The 16159-nt window shown below is 42.6% G+C and overlaps 1 protein-coding gene across 3 annotated transcripts in view; it reads right to left on the bottom strand.

Moving 5' to 3' along the window:
* Window positions 1-5353: 5353 nt before the first annotated feature.
* Window positions 5354-16159, bottom strand: part of mark2b (MAP/microtubule affinity-regulating kinase 2b) — a 56563-nt gene continuing 45757 nt past the window's right edge. For 2 of the 3 annotated variants that reach the window (XM_055156399.1, XM_055156398.1), the window contains exons 13-16: window positions 15403-15460; window positions 15173-15324; window positions 14461-14552; window positions 5355-11359 (exon numbers count right to left, since the gene is read on the bottom strand). In XM_055156399.1, the coding sequence (XP_055012374.1) occupies window positions 11164-11359; window positions 14461-14552; window positions 15173-15324; window positions 15403-15460 (498 nt within the window). In that variant the 3' untranslated portion in view covers window positions 5355-11163. Of the gene's footprint in view, window positions 11360-14460; window positions 14553-15172; window positions 15325-15402; window positions 15461-16159 lie in introns of all 3 variants that reach the window. The other variant, XM_055156397.1, reaches the window with a different exon arrangement.

Here is a 16159-nt window from a genome sequence, read left to right as displayed (position 1 = left end):
CCTATAATCAAGGCTTTTGGGTAAAATCATTCTATCTCCTTGATTCCATTGGCTCTGCTCTTTCTCTGCACAGCTGTATGGAAATACCTTGGACTCATTTTGGGGGTTGATAGTTCAACTTTGGCCTTCTAAAGACAATCAATACTTGACTGACTGTGTTTAAGAAACACCCTCACCGGTCTTCATCTTCTGCTCAATCTTCTCTCTGTTTTGGATAGTGCGAACAGTTAAACAGTATGTGCATCAAAATACAGAGATGGGAATGTGGAGGGCTGCCAGAGGGTGTGCATGGCTGGAGAAATGCTGTCCCTCCTGCCTTAAGTATCCAATGCACTGTGTAGGGTGATTGCTTGCCTGTATACTATACCGGCTCGAGCGTCCCCTTGGCTTCAAAGTCCCAGTGCGAGCATCCCATTCTCTCGTCGGGAATGTCCCCTCCTCTCTCTGGGCACCCCCTTCTCTTGGGCGGCACACAGGTAACTGCTGTGCCAGGAGAGGAGGCATGTTCTCACCGGCCTTTAGTAAGCTTTGCACCACGCACTGTGATGTATTGTTACTTTAAAAAAAAAATAAATAAATAAATAATTACCATTAATATTCTTTGCTCTTTGTTATTATAATATATTGTGATAATTTCTATTGAGGATCAGTAAAGTTTGTCCAAGTCTAAGTCTTTAGTCTAATTATTAGACCAGTGTTGGGTGTAATTGCATTGATAATACTTAGTTATTGCAATTGGATTACAATTTTAAGTAATAAGGAACTAACGGATTATAGTGAAAATACTTCAGATAACCACCTCAAAGGCAGAGAAGCAGCTTGGAGCAGTGTCACGCAGATGTTGCTCATTTCTATTGTTGATGAATTTGTACAATACTTCAAAAACGTTATCATAAATTATTGTAACTTTCTTGAGGCAGTAAGTAAGTAGTACTGCAATATATTACATTTTCAACAAGTAACTAATAATGGGTAACTAATTATTGTTTTCAAAGTAGCATGAGGTAAAATGATAAAATATGTTTATTTTGTAATTCCAAATTATCTTAAACAGGCCGTTCAGAGTTAACCAAAGGGCTATAGGTGGCCCTGGAGGTGTACAATGTCCAGGTCGGTTCTAAAGACTGTAATTTCACTGTAATTTTTATTTTATTTTTTTTAAGATAGCCTTAGCAAAGCAAACCAAAATAAAACATGAATTAATTAAATTTTAAATATTAAATAAACATCTACATCTAAATTATTTCTGTGTCTCTCTCTCTCTCATCTCAGTTCACCTACCTGTGCAACCTTCATGAGGGCTGAAGCTCTAATGTTGAGGTTCCATGTATCTTACCAAAACAAAGTGGCATTTTTCAAATAAATTGGCTGACCACTGTGGGTTATTTGGTCTACTTATACTCCTTTAATTCATACAGTTACCACATACAGAGGATATGTGTTGAATGTTCCTTCTGATTATGCTACAAATATCTGAATGCCAATTTTTAAATAAAATGAAACATCTATATAGTGTAAATAAAAAAATGCAGTGATATAGTGTGGTTTGCCATTCTTCAGTGCAGGCAGCTGCACTTAAGTGTGCGTGGTAACGTGTGAAGAACAGACTGTTTTACCCTGAGGACTATTTTTTAATGGAACAGCAATTTGCTTGAAAGGCCTGTCATTTTGCTTGCGTTTCCAGACGGGGACTGGTGCATGTGTGAACACTGGTTGTTGAGTAGGTGGAACCTTCTGGAGTGTGTAGGAAAACCCATAGGAGGCGATATGAGATCAGACTATAACAACAAGCCACCAAGGGAGATTGTAAAAATAACACACACATCTACTTTGTGTTATTGTTATTGTGTTATTGTGCATTTGGTTACATGTTTGTCCCTTTTTTCCAGCAAGAATTTCCTTTCACACTTCGTATGAATACATAAATGATGCATAAATTAACCAACCATGTAATCAAAAGAGCCACTCAAGAAATCCTACCAATGGCTTAAGAAGTCTGGTCTGAAGGACAGCACAGAGGCACTCATCCTGGCTGCACAGGAGCAGGCCCTGGGCACCCGAGCAATAGAGGCCCAGATCTACCACACCAGACAAGACCCACGGTGTAGACTGTGCAAAGAGGCTCCTGAGACAGTCCAGCACATAACTGCAGGGTGTAAGATGTTGGCAGGGAAAGCATATATGGAGTGACAAAACCAATTGGGGGGCATAGTGCACAGAAACATTTGTGCAAAGTACGGGCTGGAGACCTCAAGGACAAGGAGGGAAACACCTCCAAAGGTTGTGGAGAATGACAGAGCCAAGATCCTGTGGGACTTCCAGATACAGACTGACAGATAGTGATGGTGAACCAACCATACTAACCAAAGCTCATGACCACAGGTGAGAGTAGGAACGTAGATCGAGAGCTTCGTGTTTCAGCTCAGCTCCTTCTTCACCACAACGGTCCAATACAGCGACCGCAGCGCTGTAGACACTGCATTGATCTGCCTGTCAGACTCACTTACTTGAGCTCCACCACTTGAGGCAGGGACTCTCCACCCACCCGGTTGAGAACCATGGCCTCGGATTTGGAGGAACTGATCTTCATCCCAGCCACTCTGCTGCAAACCAGCCCACTGCACATTGCAGGTCCTAATCTGATGAAACCAACAGGACAACATCATCTGCAAAGAGCAGAGATGGGATCCTGTGGTTCCCAAACTGGACCCACTGCTTCCACCTCTTGAGGCGCCGAACGATTTGCCAGAATCTCTTTGATGCCGTCCGATAGTCCTCCTCCATGGCCTCGCCGAACTCCTTCCAGCCCCGAGTTTTTGCCTCTGCGACCGCACGGGCTGCAACATGTTTGGCCCTCCAGTACTTGTCAGCCGCTTCAGGAAGCCCCAATAGGATTCCTTCTGACAGCATCACTTACTTCCAGTGTCCACCACCGGGTACGGGGATTGTCACCACGACAGCACCACAGACCTTAAGATCACAGCTACATGCGGCCGCCTCGACAAAAGAGGCTGAGAACAAAGTCCACTCGGACTCCGTGTCTCGCGCTTTCCCCAGAATCTGGGAGAAGCTCTACCGGAGGTGTGAGTTGAAAGTCCCTCTAGCAGGCGTTCCCAACAGACCCTCACTATACGCTTGGGCCCAGGTCCAGGTCTTTCTGACTTTCCTCCTTCCTCTGCCAGCAAACCCAACTCACAACCAGGTGGTAATCGGTTGACAGCTTTGTCCCTCTCTTTACCAGTGTCCAAGACACGCTGCTGGACGTCAGATGACATGACGACAAAGTCAGATTGCATATATATATATATATATATATATATATATATATATATATATGTATCTTCCTAGTACTACGCTTTTCTGGACTGAGATATCTGTTGTTTTTCCCAATATCTGCTATAGCCACTCTTCCAGTTTGGGGGTTATAGCTCCGAGTGCTCCATTCAGCACAAGCAACACTGATGCCTTCATTTTCCAGGCTTTTCTCTTGCTCCTCTTTGAGCCCCTATTACCATCACTTGGTATTGCGATGTCCACCACCACGGCTCTGCTCTGTTGCTTATTCACCACCATTATGTCTGATTGGTTCAGCATCACCATCCTGTTGGTCTGTATCTGGAAGTCCCACAGGATCTTGGCTCGGTCATTCTCCACAACCTTTGAAGGTGTTTCCCACCTTGATCCTGGGGTCTCCAGCCCGTACTCTGCACAGATGTTTCTGTACACTATGCCCACCACTTGGTAATGTCGCTCCATGTATGCTTTTCCTGCCAGCATCTTACACCCCGCAGTTATGTGCTGGACTGTCTCAGGAGCCTCTTGGCCTTGTCCTTGATGTACTCTAGGAGCTTGGATGTTTCATCCTGGACAGTGGTTCCCACACTCACTAGTCCACGGCCTCCTTCCTTCCGGCTTTCATACAGTCTCAGGGTGCTGGATTTGGGATCGAACCCTCCATGCATGGTCAGGAGCTTTCATGTCTTAACATTTGTGGTCTGTATCTCCTCCTTTGGCCAGCGTATGATTCCTGCAGGGTATCTGATCACTGGCAGGGCGTAGCTGTTTATTGTCTGCGCCTTGTTCTTGCCATTCAGCTGGCGTCTTAGGACTTGCCTTATTCATTGCAGGTATTTGGCGGTAGCCGCTTTCCTTGTTGCCTCTTCAAGGTTACCATTTGCTTGTGGGATACCAGCGTACTTGTAAATGTCCTCAACGTCTATATAAATATAAATAAATAAATAAATAAATAAATAAATAAATAAATAAATAAATAAATATATATATACTTTCTCTCTTTATAAATAATAACATATGAATGTATAAATAATAATAAAATCAAATCTGTTATAAAATGTCAGTAACCTCTAAATAATTGACCAACCAACACGTCTATGGGCAGTGAAAATGTTTTTTTATTTTATTGCCTGAGCCCATATTAGTCTTCACTGTGAAAACTATGCCTGGTTCTAACATTTGCTTTTTCTGTCTGCTATGCCATTCATTTGCCTTCCTCTTCGCTCCTGTCATGGCGAGGTTCTGCAGCTGGTGAAATGTTCTGACATTCAGTCCTGCCTCTGACTCCAGAACCCAAATGCTGACAAATACACACTCCTGTTCTGGATGGTCTAATTGGGCCAACCTGTTTAGGATAGCAGGATTATTCAGCATTTCTACTGAAACATAGTATGGGTGAGTATTCTTCACATTGCGGGGACTAAATTCTTTTTACACATTCAATTCATGGGGACCTGCATCCTTTATGGGGACAAAAATCAGTTCCCCATGAAAAATAAATAAATGTTGATAAAAACTGAAGACCAACAGCATGATTTTAAGATATGTGTTAAAATAGGTCAGAGTTTAGATTAAAGTTAGGACCAGCCTCCAGGAAATGAATGGAAGTCAATGTAATGTCCCCAAATAACATGTAAACCTAACGTGTGTGTGTATGTGCTTTCCCAGTGACACTTAAAGCAGTCCCTGGAGAGCTCCATGTCAACTCCTGCTCTGACACATCTGTCATGGTCTTCAGGAAGAAGTCCCTTTATGGATATCACACTGGTCCAGAGGATTTCACATACAGGAAGCACACCGGAGGAAAGTCTGAAATATTAATGCCATGAGCTTGTTGGGTAATTACTGTTTCCTCAAATATACTTCAGTAGTGTTCCTTTCTTTCCTTCAACAGCAATGTTGAGTGAAGAAGTGTGCCCCTGCTACAATAGTAGAGTTCTTTTCTTTCCTTCAACAGTAACGTTGAGTGAAGAAGTGTACCCTGCTACAAGAAAATCAAGACTGGTTCTACCTGTCCATCCAATCAGTTCAATAATTCACNTTTAATTTGAGTCAAAATTTATGAATCTGGGTTATAAAAGATGTGTCACATGTTTGTGTAACATACAGACATATAACACTCTTGATAAAGAGCAGAAACCACCACAGGAGCACCTCAGGGTGCCACAGTGCCTCAGTAGAGGTCACAGCAGATGGACACTAAGTAGAAGACACCACACACTGGACACGCACGACACACACACATACATGACATAAACCGTGGTCTCATACACAAACACACAAACACAGACAGCAGCAGATTTTCAGGGACAGGTGGGACAGTTTACGTCTCATAGGACCTGTCAAAAGAAGTCAGACTTTAAGTCATTTCAAACAGAGTTAGAGGCTGAGTTCAAGAGACAAGTACAACTCATTTCTGTATTTGTACCATCTTTCTGAATTTCTTATGACATTTGACATTATGAGCAAGGTTCATTTCACAGCACTTTTTAAAAAACATGACCAGAACTATTGTCAAGATTTCAAAACATGTTTATGGAGGGCTAAACTACACAGTTAGCAGCTTTTGCACACAATAAGCTCTCATGGAGACACAGGGTCAGTCTGGTCTTTATAGAAGACTTACTATGACCAACATAAGTGAAATCCTCACAATAGCACTGTGAGCCTAGTTCTCCTCCTGTGTCTTGAGCAGACTATGGAGGAGGAGGTTGAGTAGGAGGACAGGTGGAGGGAGGTACCTTCTCTCCAGAGTTCCCAACCAGCTCCTGAACAGGCCAAGCTCACTGACGGAGGGAGGACGGGAGGGCGGAGCATGCAACAGAACAAGGCTTACCCACGCGGACACACGGCGCACGGCACCCACAGCACCCACACAGAGAACCAAGGGACAGCACCCAAGCACAGAGCACCCAGACAAAGCACCAACTCAGTATACTAATATAGAGCACTAAAACAGAGCACCCACACAGAGGGAGGGGATACTTGGACTCTAAGTGAATCTTTTATCTTGAGTTACTGGGCTCCACAATAAACAATGGCCAAGCAGACTGCAGTTTTTAAAAAACAATAGAAGCAGAGGCCATAACAAAAGCCTGTGAGATATGACGCATACATAAGTTTCCTTTCTAGAGGTTCATCTGTATGTCTGACACATATCTGCACATACGCTGTATTGACAGTGGCTTAAAGTGTGTATTACAGGTGTGGAGGGCGCTGTTATCTGGTGAGATAATATATGTTGCAAATATAAATTATAGTTTTATACAAATAAAAAAGCAATTTGTGAATAAAAGTTGAAAACCATGTTGAAAATGACAGGAAGTAGAGAGTTCTATTTTAGAGAGCTCCACATTGATGATATTGCACTGGGAGAAATCTATCCAAAAGTTTACTACAATTTACACAAGAAACTAATTTTTCTGATACTTAACACATTATCTCAACAAAATATAGGTGTTCTCTTATATCTGCATTTGTCAAATCATAATCTCTGTGACATTAGAGGAGCTTTGGAACAATATGGTTGCTAGGTAACAGTTATGGAATCCCCTAGTGTGAGTAAAATTAGAAAGCATGAAAATACTGCCAAACTGGGAAACAAATGCTAACAATTTTAGCAAAAATCTTAAATATCTTAAGTGTGTTTAAATAAAATGAGCAGTTCAACCTGTCATATACACTTTAAAAGCTCCAGCAGAGGCCTCAATAAACTACAGCATGATTTGTGCAGACTGTGCAACATTACCTTCAGTCTATCAGAAGGGGGCACTGTACTAAATGTGGCTGCAACAGTTTTTTGCCTTGATTAGTGTTTATAGGATCAAAATGAGTCTTCCACATTTGCTTTTGTACACTCTGGATTCTAAATACTGGTGAAGTGAATGGTCCATGAAAAGCCCCAATCAGTCTCTACTTGGCAAACAGTGGACAGTGCTTGTCGTTTGTCCCTAAAGAGAGTGGTCCAAGTGTCCCCTGAGCCCAGACACTGCAGAGGACACACACAGAGGACACCAGCACATGGATCAGAGCACTGGTCACACACTGTGGAGCATGCATATGTGCTAAAAACAGGAAGTGTACGGCCTGTTTTTAGAGGCATTCATGCTGATCATACTGCAGCAAACAAGAGGAGTGGGCCATAGGGGCAGGGATACAAGGGCAGATGGGTACAACCATCTATGAAATATCTGTCCATTTTGACACCATGAGGACAATAATTTTTTTTAAACCCGACATAATGGCCGTTTCTGGTATGAGATTAAGACTATACTAAAACTTGTCAATAAGGACAAAAGCCACTGGAGGCGGCACCCTCACTGTTCTTGACCAGAAAGTTCTAAGGTGACCTAGTTTACACTAAAATTGCCACAAAGGACTAGGACCAGTAGTGAATGCTGATTTAGTGTTTAGTGTTTTCACAAAACTGACTCTTTGTATTAGTTATTTGGAATGTGCAGACTTGTGTGTGTAATACTGTTAAAGTAACTCCAGCGCTAACTAGTACTAAAGCTGTTGAGATGTGAAGCTGACCTGCCTCTTTCAAAGTACTGCTGTACTGTAGGTGAGTAGAGCGAGTGATGGAGCAGCTCTGCCTGGTCCAACCTGCGCTGCTCTGTGTCCTGTGTACACAAACCTAAGCGAGGATGGACGCACGGAGGGAGGATGGAAGGAAGAGAAAGAGGGAGGGAAGGAAGGAAGGAAAAGAGGGAAGGAGAGAGGTAGGGAAGGAGAAAGCGGGAGAGGATGGGATGCAGGGAGGGGAGGATGGAAAGAGAGAGGGAGGGAGAGAGGAAAGGAAGGAAAAGATAAAAGGAGAGAGGAAAGGAAAGAGAAAGGGGGAGAGGAAGGGAAGGGGGGACAGTACAAGCGAAGAGGGAGAGAGGAGAGGGAAGAAGAGAGGAGAGTGAGTGAAGTTGAGAGGGAGTGAGGTAGAGAGGGAGGTAAAACCGGCTGGTCTGGTTGTGTTCACAGGCACTGGGTAATCAGAGCTCAAGTGACTGCTAAAAGACAGCCTCAAAGCAGACTCTCTCCCCGGATACTGTTGCTAAGGAACTGCTCACAGAAGGGCTCAGTTTAGTGCAGCTCATGTGCACATAATGCAGCGACACAGCACCGGGACGCTGGGCTCTTTACTCTACACATACATACACTTCTCATATACCTTTTATGGTACTCTAAACACACAAGTCAATCTGGCAGTGCTCCGAGGAGATTAGATTTCCTGGTAGTGGTCCAATCACAGCCAAGGGGGCAGAGTTTGTGACGGGTCATATCCAGCATCACAATAGAGCACAGTGCGCTGGCTTTTGTTGTTACATAAGTCAGATTCACATTAAGAGAGTTTAAAGGTGCGACAGAGGCTTACGTGGTCACTAGAAGGATCACTTTTTTTTTTAAATTAAACTTTAAAATGCAACCAAATATATTTAGACCCTTCTGGTTTATCAAAATTCAGAAATAGTTTTCAACAAAAATCTTATGGTCACGAGTTGCTGCATAGTGTCATTGTGCCCCATCAAGTTATATTTGCAAAGTCTGAAGTGGGACTAATCACCTGGTCACCCACACTCCAGGCCAAAACACACCTCCCAACTGGGCACCGCCTTATAAAGCATATGACAGGCTTTTCTAATTCTCACTTGGTTTGGTGGGATAGTACACAATATTTATCACAGATTTACATCAGTTTGTGTAGTTTAGTATTTTGCTTCTCCATTTTTTCCACAAAAACTTCTTCTGTGGGCATCACCACAGAAAACTCCAACCAAAATGCAGATGCACTTTATGCACAAGGAAGGACTTCTTCTGACATTTAACCATTCACAAAATAAAAGTGTTGTCTTTTGTTCTGTTCTGGAATTTAGGATTTATCCCTTCATTACATTAGGTAACAGTTATGGCATTAACTTTAAAGGCCCTGTCTTATGTAAAATAATAATAAATAATAAATATCTCCTTAAAAACAGATGTAGACTTGTGTTTTCTTTCATTCACCCCTGCTTGAGTAGTCTTTTATTATGAGTCTGTCTACATCTCCAAAGCTCTAAATGCTCTGTTCTACCTTGTGATGTCATGCAGTGGTAACAGCTGTCTTTACCATTAGTTTAGTAGAGATTAATTCTAGTGCTGAAATGATCAAAAATGATTCTAGTGAAGGTGTAGAGAGTTTAAAAACACAATGGAGCACTTCCTGTATTACCACATGACATCACAAAGTGGAGTGAGTGTTTTCCTCTTGAACAAGAACACCGCCTAAATATGCAGGGTCTGAGTGTTAATCATGTGTGAATGAGACAAAACACAACTCCAGGTCTGTTTGTGATGAGAAAACAACATAATAACAGATGAGAAAAGAACATAAAACAGGTGAAAGCTGTCATGCTCCTGTAGTGTACGACTCCAACTACACTACACACATTCTCCTGGTCAGGGCATGCGTTTGATAGAGGCACCTGAGGTCACACTGGACCTCTTGGCAGAGTTGAAGCGAAGCCACAACGCAGGAAATGAACTTCTTTTGGATTTAAATGGAAAATGAAAAAAATTGATTTTGATACTAAAATTCCATCTATACAGTTTTCAGCAAAAGCCCACTTGTTTACACTAAGTCTATGCAGAAAATCAATGAGAATTTGACTTTCTGAACCATGCCACACCTCTTGAGCATTATCTGTACACCTGACAATAGAATGATTTTCAACATTAAATGGTAATACTTTCTTTTCTATTCCCATGTGGCCTTTTATCTGTGTAATTCCTCAGTGGTCCAGGTAGGTTCCATAGTGCTGCTCTACAAAGTCAGAACGCCGAAACATCATGGTTGGTCAAAAATTTGTTCACTTCATTTTGTTTGTATTTGAGACCTACTTTATCATGTGAATAAATATTGGAAAAAATATTTCCCGATATATTTCCTTGACCCATTTGTCAGTTCCTGTACTCTGCCTTTGTATTATGAGCCAAAATTAAAGAGTCATGCAAAGGCCAAAGGCAGAAACGATGTATGTTTTTTTTGTGATTTAGTTCATAAATATATTTGATTTTAAAATCCAACCTCTCACCTCCTACTTTTTGTTTTGGCCTTGGCACAGGGTCTTATTCTAGTCTGTATTCAATTCTATGTCAATAATCTTAATTGTGACAGTACTGTGTGTATTTATTCAAACTGTACACACTCTACTGTAAAGTCACTTGTGTTAAACTGTTTCACTTTTGGAAGTGTCGCCGCACGATCCTGATCAGCACTAAACAGGAAATCCAAAGCTCTTGTATTTCATTTGAAACAAACACATGATGACTCGATATTGGTGAGATGTTCTTATAATGGATGGAAGTCTGGGCAAAATCAACCAAATAATCATGATCATGTCAGTTTCTGCCTTTTGTCTTTGCACGACTCCTTATTTTTGGCTCATGATACAAAGGCAGAGAACAGGAACTGACAAATAAGGTCAATTTTGAGCTCAATATTTTTCACATACAAATATTTCTTCATTATAGAAACTAGATTTTGGGAAATTTTGGGAGCCCTGCCTATTCTACTTTTATCTGGACAAAACAGAAACTTTGAATCATTTTTTTCTCAGTTTCACACTCTGATGAGGTAAGGTTTTTTGCCTTCGTAGGACAGAGTGGTCCATGTACTACCATGTGCTCTTTTTTACACTTGTTCTGGTTAATTGTTGTCCTATCTTTGGGACTTTTTTACTACCGATACGTGCTCAAATAATGATCTAGTTTCAGTACTAGTTTTAGTGTTGATTAGTAGCTGATCCTTTTGACAGCCTTAGTCGTCTAAAAAACACATACATACTTTCCTCATGTAACTGTACAGGTACTTTTCTTTACCCAGGAGTCATTTGGTGTTTAATGTTTTAGTAATAATGATGAAGATGAGGATGAGTGGGTGAGGAGGACTTGCCTGGAGCGGGGCGCGTGCAGCTCGGAGGGACAGGGGTGGTTGGAGGACGAGTGAGACTTTTGGTGTCGGGGGCGCGAGGACGATGAGGAGAGCACGGCCGTGGCAGAGGCGGTGGATGCACGGGACCCCGGGGTGTTCAGGCTGAGGGAGGAGGGAGGAGGAGGGAGGGGGAGAGGGGGACCCGCCCAGCACGCACACACATGAAAACACACAACACAGACATCCACAAACACATGGAGCGGGTGAGTGTGTGGCAGGGCAGGACGGAGCATGGTTAGCAGCAGTACATGTCACACATGATAATGGCAGCAAGAGAGGGTGAGTGGGTGAGTGAGAGAGTGAGAGAGTGAGAGAGTGAGAGAGTGAGAGAGTGAGAGAGTGAGAGAGTGAGAGAGTGAGAGAGAGAGAGAGAGAGAGAGAGAGAGAGAGAGAGAGAGCGAGAGAGCGAGAGAGAGGCGGGGGGAGGCGGGGGGGTGCAGACAGACAGAAGGAAGAGAGAGAGAAATGGAGAGAGAGAAAGAGAGACAGACAAGGAGAAGGAGGTGAGAGAGAGAGAGGAGTAGGGAAAGCTAGTGAAAAGGGAGAGAGAAGGAGCAGGGGGAGAGAGAAGGAGGAGGTGAGCAGGAGAGAGGATACGGAAAAGAGAAAGAGCAAGGGAAGGGGGGAGATGGGGAGGAGGGTCAGAGCCGGTGCTCAAAGTTCATCGTTCCTAAAACTTTAATAAAAACATATAATAAACAAATCCAATGAAACTATTCAGAAGACAGAATAGTTGGATTTGAATTGCTTAATTGCTCTGACCCAGAAGGCCGTTGCCATGGCTTGAAAACCATGAATACACTGGATTCTAAAGTCCTCCAGCTGTGAGTCACATGGCATTATCCACAGAACTCTGTCAGTACCTGTTCAGAGGTCATGTGACAAGCTCTAATGTCCTGCTGCAGCACACAATTGAATTAGAGGAGCTCAAGAAGAGAGCCATTTCCTCAACTTTGTGTTAATGATCCTGGTTGCTATGGCAACGCAGGACTGCACTGACACCATAGTGAGGGTACTCACTACGGTAACGAGGGACGCATGCGAGGAGAAAGACGAGAAAGAGAAGAGGGGGAGAGAAAGAGAGGGGAAGTTTCTGAGGAGAGTGAGATAAGAGAAAAAACACAAGAGGGGGAAGAAGATAGTGGGAGATTGGAGAGGCCGGAGAGAGGAGAGCAGAAAGAGGGAGACAAAGAGGGACAGAGCTGGAGTTAGGGAGGAGAGAGACCATGAGAAAACAGCAGGTGAGGTGAGGAAAGGAAGGGATTTCAGAGGAATGAGGAGAGAGAGAATATTAAGAAAATGAGAGAGGAGAGATGGAGTAAGAGAGGGAAAAAGAAAGCTGAAGGGAAAAGGATATGAGAAAGGAGAGATGGAGGAGGGGAGTTTTTTGATGAGAGAGAGGCAGAAGGGGGAGGAGGTTTTCTGAGAAGAGGAGAGAGAAAAAGGTATATATGAAGAAAAGAGTGGGTGAAAGAGAGGAGAGACTATGAGAAAGAGAAATAGAGCAATAGAGTGAGAGAAATAGAGAGAGACAGCAAGAGAGATGGGAGGTTCTGAGGAGAGGAAGGGATTTCAGAGAGGAGAGAGCGAGAGAAGAGAGACATATGAGAAGATAAGAGCAAGAGGAAGAAGACAGACTTTGAGAGAGAGAGAGATGTGGGAGGAGAGCTGATAACACAATGAGCAAACTTTAACCAGGTAAAATAATGCTGATGGTTGAGTTAGCACAGGAAACCCACAGTACATAAGCAGTTCTGTCTGACACGCCCCTCCTCTGTGTTTGTGTGTGTGTGTGTGACATGAGACATGGAGAGGGGAGAGGGCGTGTCAGAGAGGACATGACACTGACCATATGAGTGTGTGACAGCTGATATGGTGAGGCTTCACTTTAACGGGGACATATTATACCATGTACACGTTCGTGTTCACTTGTTATTGGCTTCCTCAAAGTTGGATTTCAATTGGTTCATGCATGTTTGAGCAATCCTGCATTATCCTGCATTTGACGGTTAAGTGCTCAGTAAATGTCAGTTTTCACTTACCCCGTATCCCCACCCACTGCTCTGTACTTAGGAGTTGTTGAGTGATGTCACTTTCGACTCTGACCAGACACTTTACAGCTGATTTCTATCTTTTTCAGCAAACAAGAGCAAACTACCTTTCAAAAGTGCAAGTTTAACTAAACAGTGTCAAACATGTTATGGTTATAAATACGTTAATATACAGCTGCTAATACTTCATCTGACTTGAACTGTACTGCACTGTACACTAGTGTTTTTAGCTTCATGTATTTATTTACTGTTATTATAGTGGTTAGAGATGTTATTTGTTGTGTCTGTGCACGTAAATGTTGTCCTGTCTTGCACTTTAATGTTTGTCCTCTCTTGTCTATGAATGGGATAGAGAGAAACATACATCTGATTCATTGTATGTCTAGTACATGTGAAGAAATTGACAATAAAGCTAACTTTGAAATGTAAATGATGTATTAATAGCCTAGCATAACATAACATAGCATTACCAGTGTATCTCATGATCTGCTTAACTCTAACTTAGCCTAGCCTAGTTTTTTACCTCAGTCTCCCTCAGTCTCCCTTGTCACAGCAGTCTATAGATCCATGCTTATAACCTTGTTAGCTTTAAACAAATCTCTTAATGTGAGATGTGCTGACGCTAAAAAAGAGGAAACTGTAACATGTTCATTATTTTCAATCAGCTGATGGACCCAAAAGTGACATCACACTTAACAATTCTATTGTGAAGTTGTTTGCTGTGTTTTTATTGTTTACCCAGAGTCTGAATTAAAACAAATTAAAATACAGCTCTTCATGTAGTGAAACGTCACTATGACGAGAATCCAAGTGGAAGTCAGTAGATGAGGTTCAATTATGTGGTTTACAATGAACACAATGTAAACTCCGTTGAGTATTTGCCATGTTTTCTAGCACTAAATACCAGAAATAAAGCATAATATGTCCTCTTTAACATGGAAGCTCAGGAAGCATAATGCACAGTAAGCATTGCGGGACAGGGTCATGATGAGTACTGCTGTACTGCCTGGTTCTTCGATGGTTTGGGTCAGTGGGCATTACTCTGCTGGAGTGTGGGATCTTGGGCTGGGGGGGGGATTGTGGGCGGAGCTCTGGGGAACGCAACTCACACTGACTGGGCGGAGTGTGCGTGCGGTTGTGTGTGTGGCGTACCTGTCTTTGCCATTGTGGATGCCGGACCCTAGTGTAGCCCTCTCGGTCTGAGGGGAGGTTCTGCTGCGGCTGCCAGTGGACAGGATGCTGTTCTGTGGTGGTCAGACAACAGGGACACATTGAGGTGGACTGGAACAGGTCTAAAAGGGCCTCTATTATACAATTTCTAATTAGAACTAGAAATGTATTAATTTCTGATCCATGACATAATGTTTCCTCATCACAAACAGACCTGGAGTTCTGTTTCATTCACACATGTTTAACACACAAACCTGCACATTTAGTTCTTCTCTTAAACAGAAAACACTTTTTACCACCTTCTGATGTCATGTGGTAATACAATGTGCTCCACTGTGTTTTTAAACTTCATACATCTTGACTAGAACCATTAGGATAATTTCAACTCTGACATTTCCTCGAAAGGTAAAAAGAGCTGTTCACTTGAAAACTACCGCCTTTATGACATCACAAGGTGGAACAGACCATATTGACCCTTGGGGATGTGGACAGACTAATGTAGAATTATTCAAATGTGTAAATGAAACAAAACGCAACTCCAGCTATGTTTTGAGGAGGAAACAACATTATATAGATGAGAAAATAGCGTAGTACGGACCCTTTAAATTGGACTAGGCCAGTTATCTGGTTTTCATTAGAGTTTTCGGTTGTGTTTGGAATGGACACATGTCTGGTGTGTGGTGTGTGTTCTCACAGTGGAGGGGGTGGCGCTCTTCTTGCGGTCCGGGGGTAGGGGGCTGGCTGGGACCTTGGTGGTGGAGCTGCCGGACGAGCCCTTCCTGCTGGAGTCCTCGGTGGTGCCGCTGCCTTTGTCCCCCTGTCCTCCTCTCTTGGAGTAGGACGACCCTGGGGACAGAGGACACGTGAGTAGTGTTCCCCCCCTTTTTCTCTCCCTCTCTGCCCGTCCACACCAACCCAGCTTACCCTGGTCAGTGGCTCTGCGGTTTGGAGGCTTCTGGTTGGATGACACGCTGCGCTGTACCTGAGAAAGGAGGCAGAGGGGCAAGATTTATACAAGATCTTTAGAACAATCATACAAATAATTTCAAAAGCACTGGAAATCTAAATATACACTACCAGTTCAAAGTCTAGACTACTTTCTCTTTCAGTGTTCTTGCTTTATGTGAAACACTACTACTGAAGACATCAAATACATGAAGCAATTTAAATAACTCTAACATCTTTTATATTTTAGATCCAGATCTCAGATATCCACCCGTTGCAAATTCTTAGTCTTCTCTCAGTGATGAAGTCTCCTGAAATAGTTTTCCCTTCACTGCTGTGCCTTGTCAGGGTTCATTTTCAGAATACCAAGAGTGCAAGACAGCGATTAAAGCAAAGGGTAAAGGCTATTCTGAAGAATCCAACAAAATGTTTTGAGAAGGGGTGGGCAAAAGTTTTGAAATATTGATATATTATACTGTACAGTATCGATATCGTGGGATGCTGTATCGATATACCAAAAAATACTCTACTCAATTAATTTGTTACAATGCTACAGTTTTGTTGCTTGTTTAGACAAATTTTTTTATGCAACACATCTGACAGTTTCACTGCTTTGATAATTAAAGTGTTTGTGTTTTAAATGAACTTTGTACAAGAAGTGGTTCAACAAAGACTGGGCAATATCGAATCGATTTGAAATATATTGTATCGAATCGAAAGCTCATTGTATTGTAGT

Source organism: Boleophthalmus pectinirostris, unplaced genomic scaffold (assembly GCF_026225935.1).
Source record: "Boleophthalmus pectinirostris isolate CB_2022bp ecotype Guang Dong unplaced genomic scaffold, ASM2622593v1 HiC_scaffold_20, whole genome shotgun sequence".
Lineage (NCBI taxonomy): Eukaryota > Metazoa > Chordata > Actinopteri > Gobiiformes > Gobiidae > Boleophthalmus > Boleophthalmus pectinirostris.
Note: the sequence above shows the minus strand (reverse complement) of the source record. Positions and strands in the feature narration are given on the sequence as shown.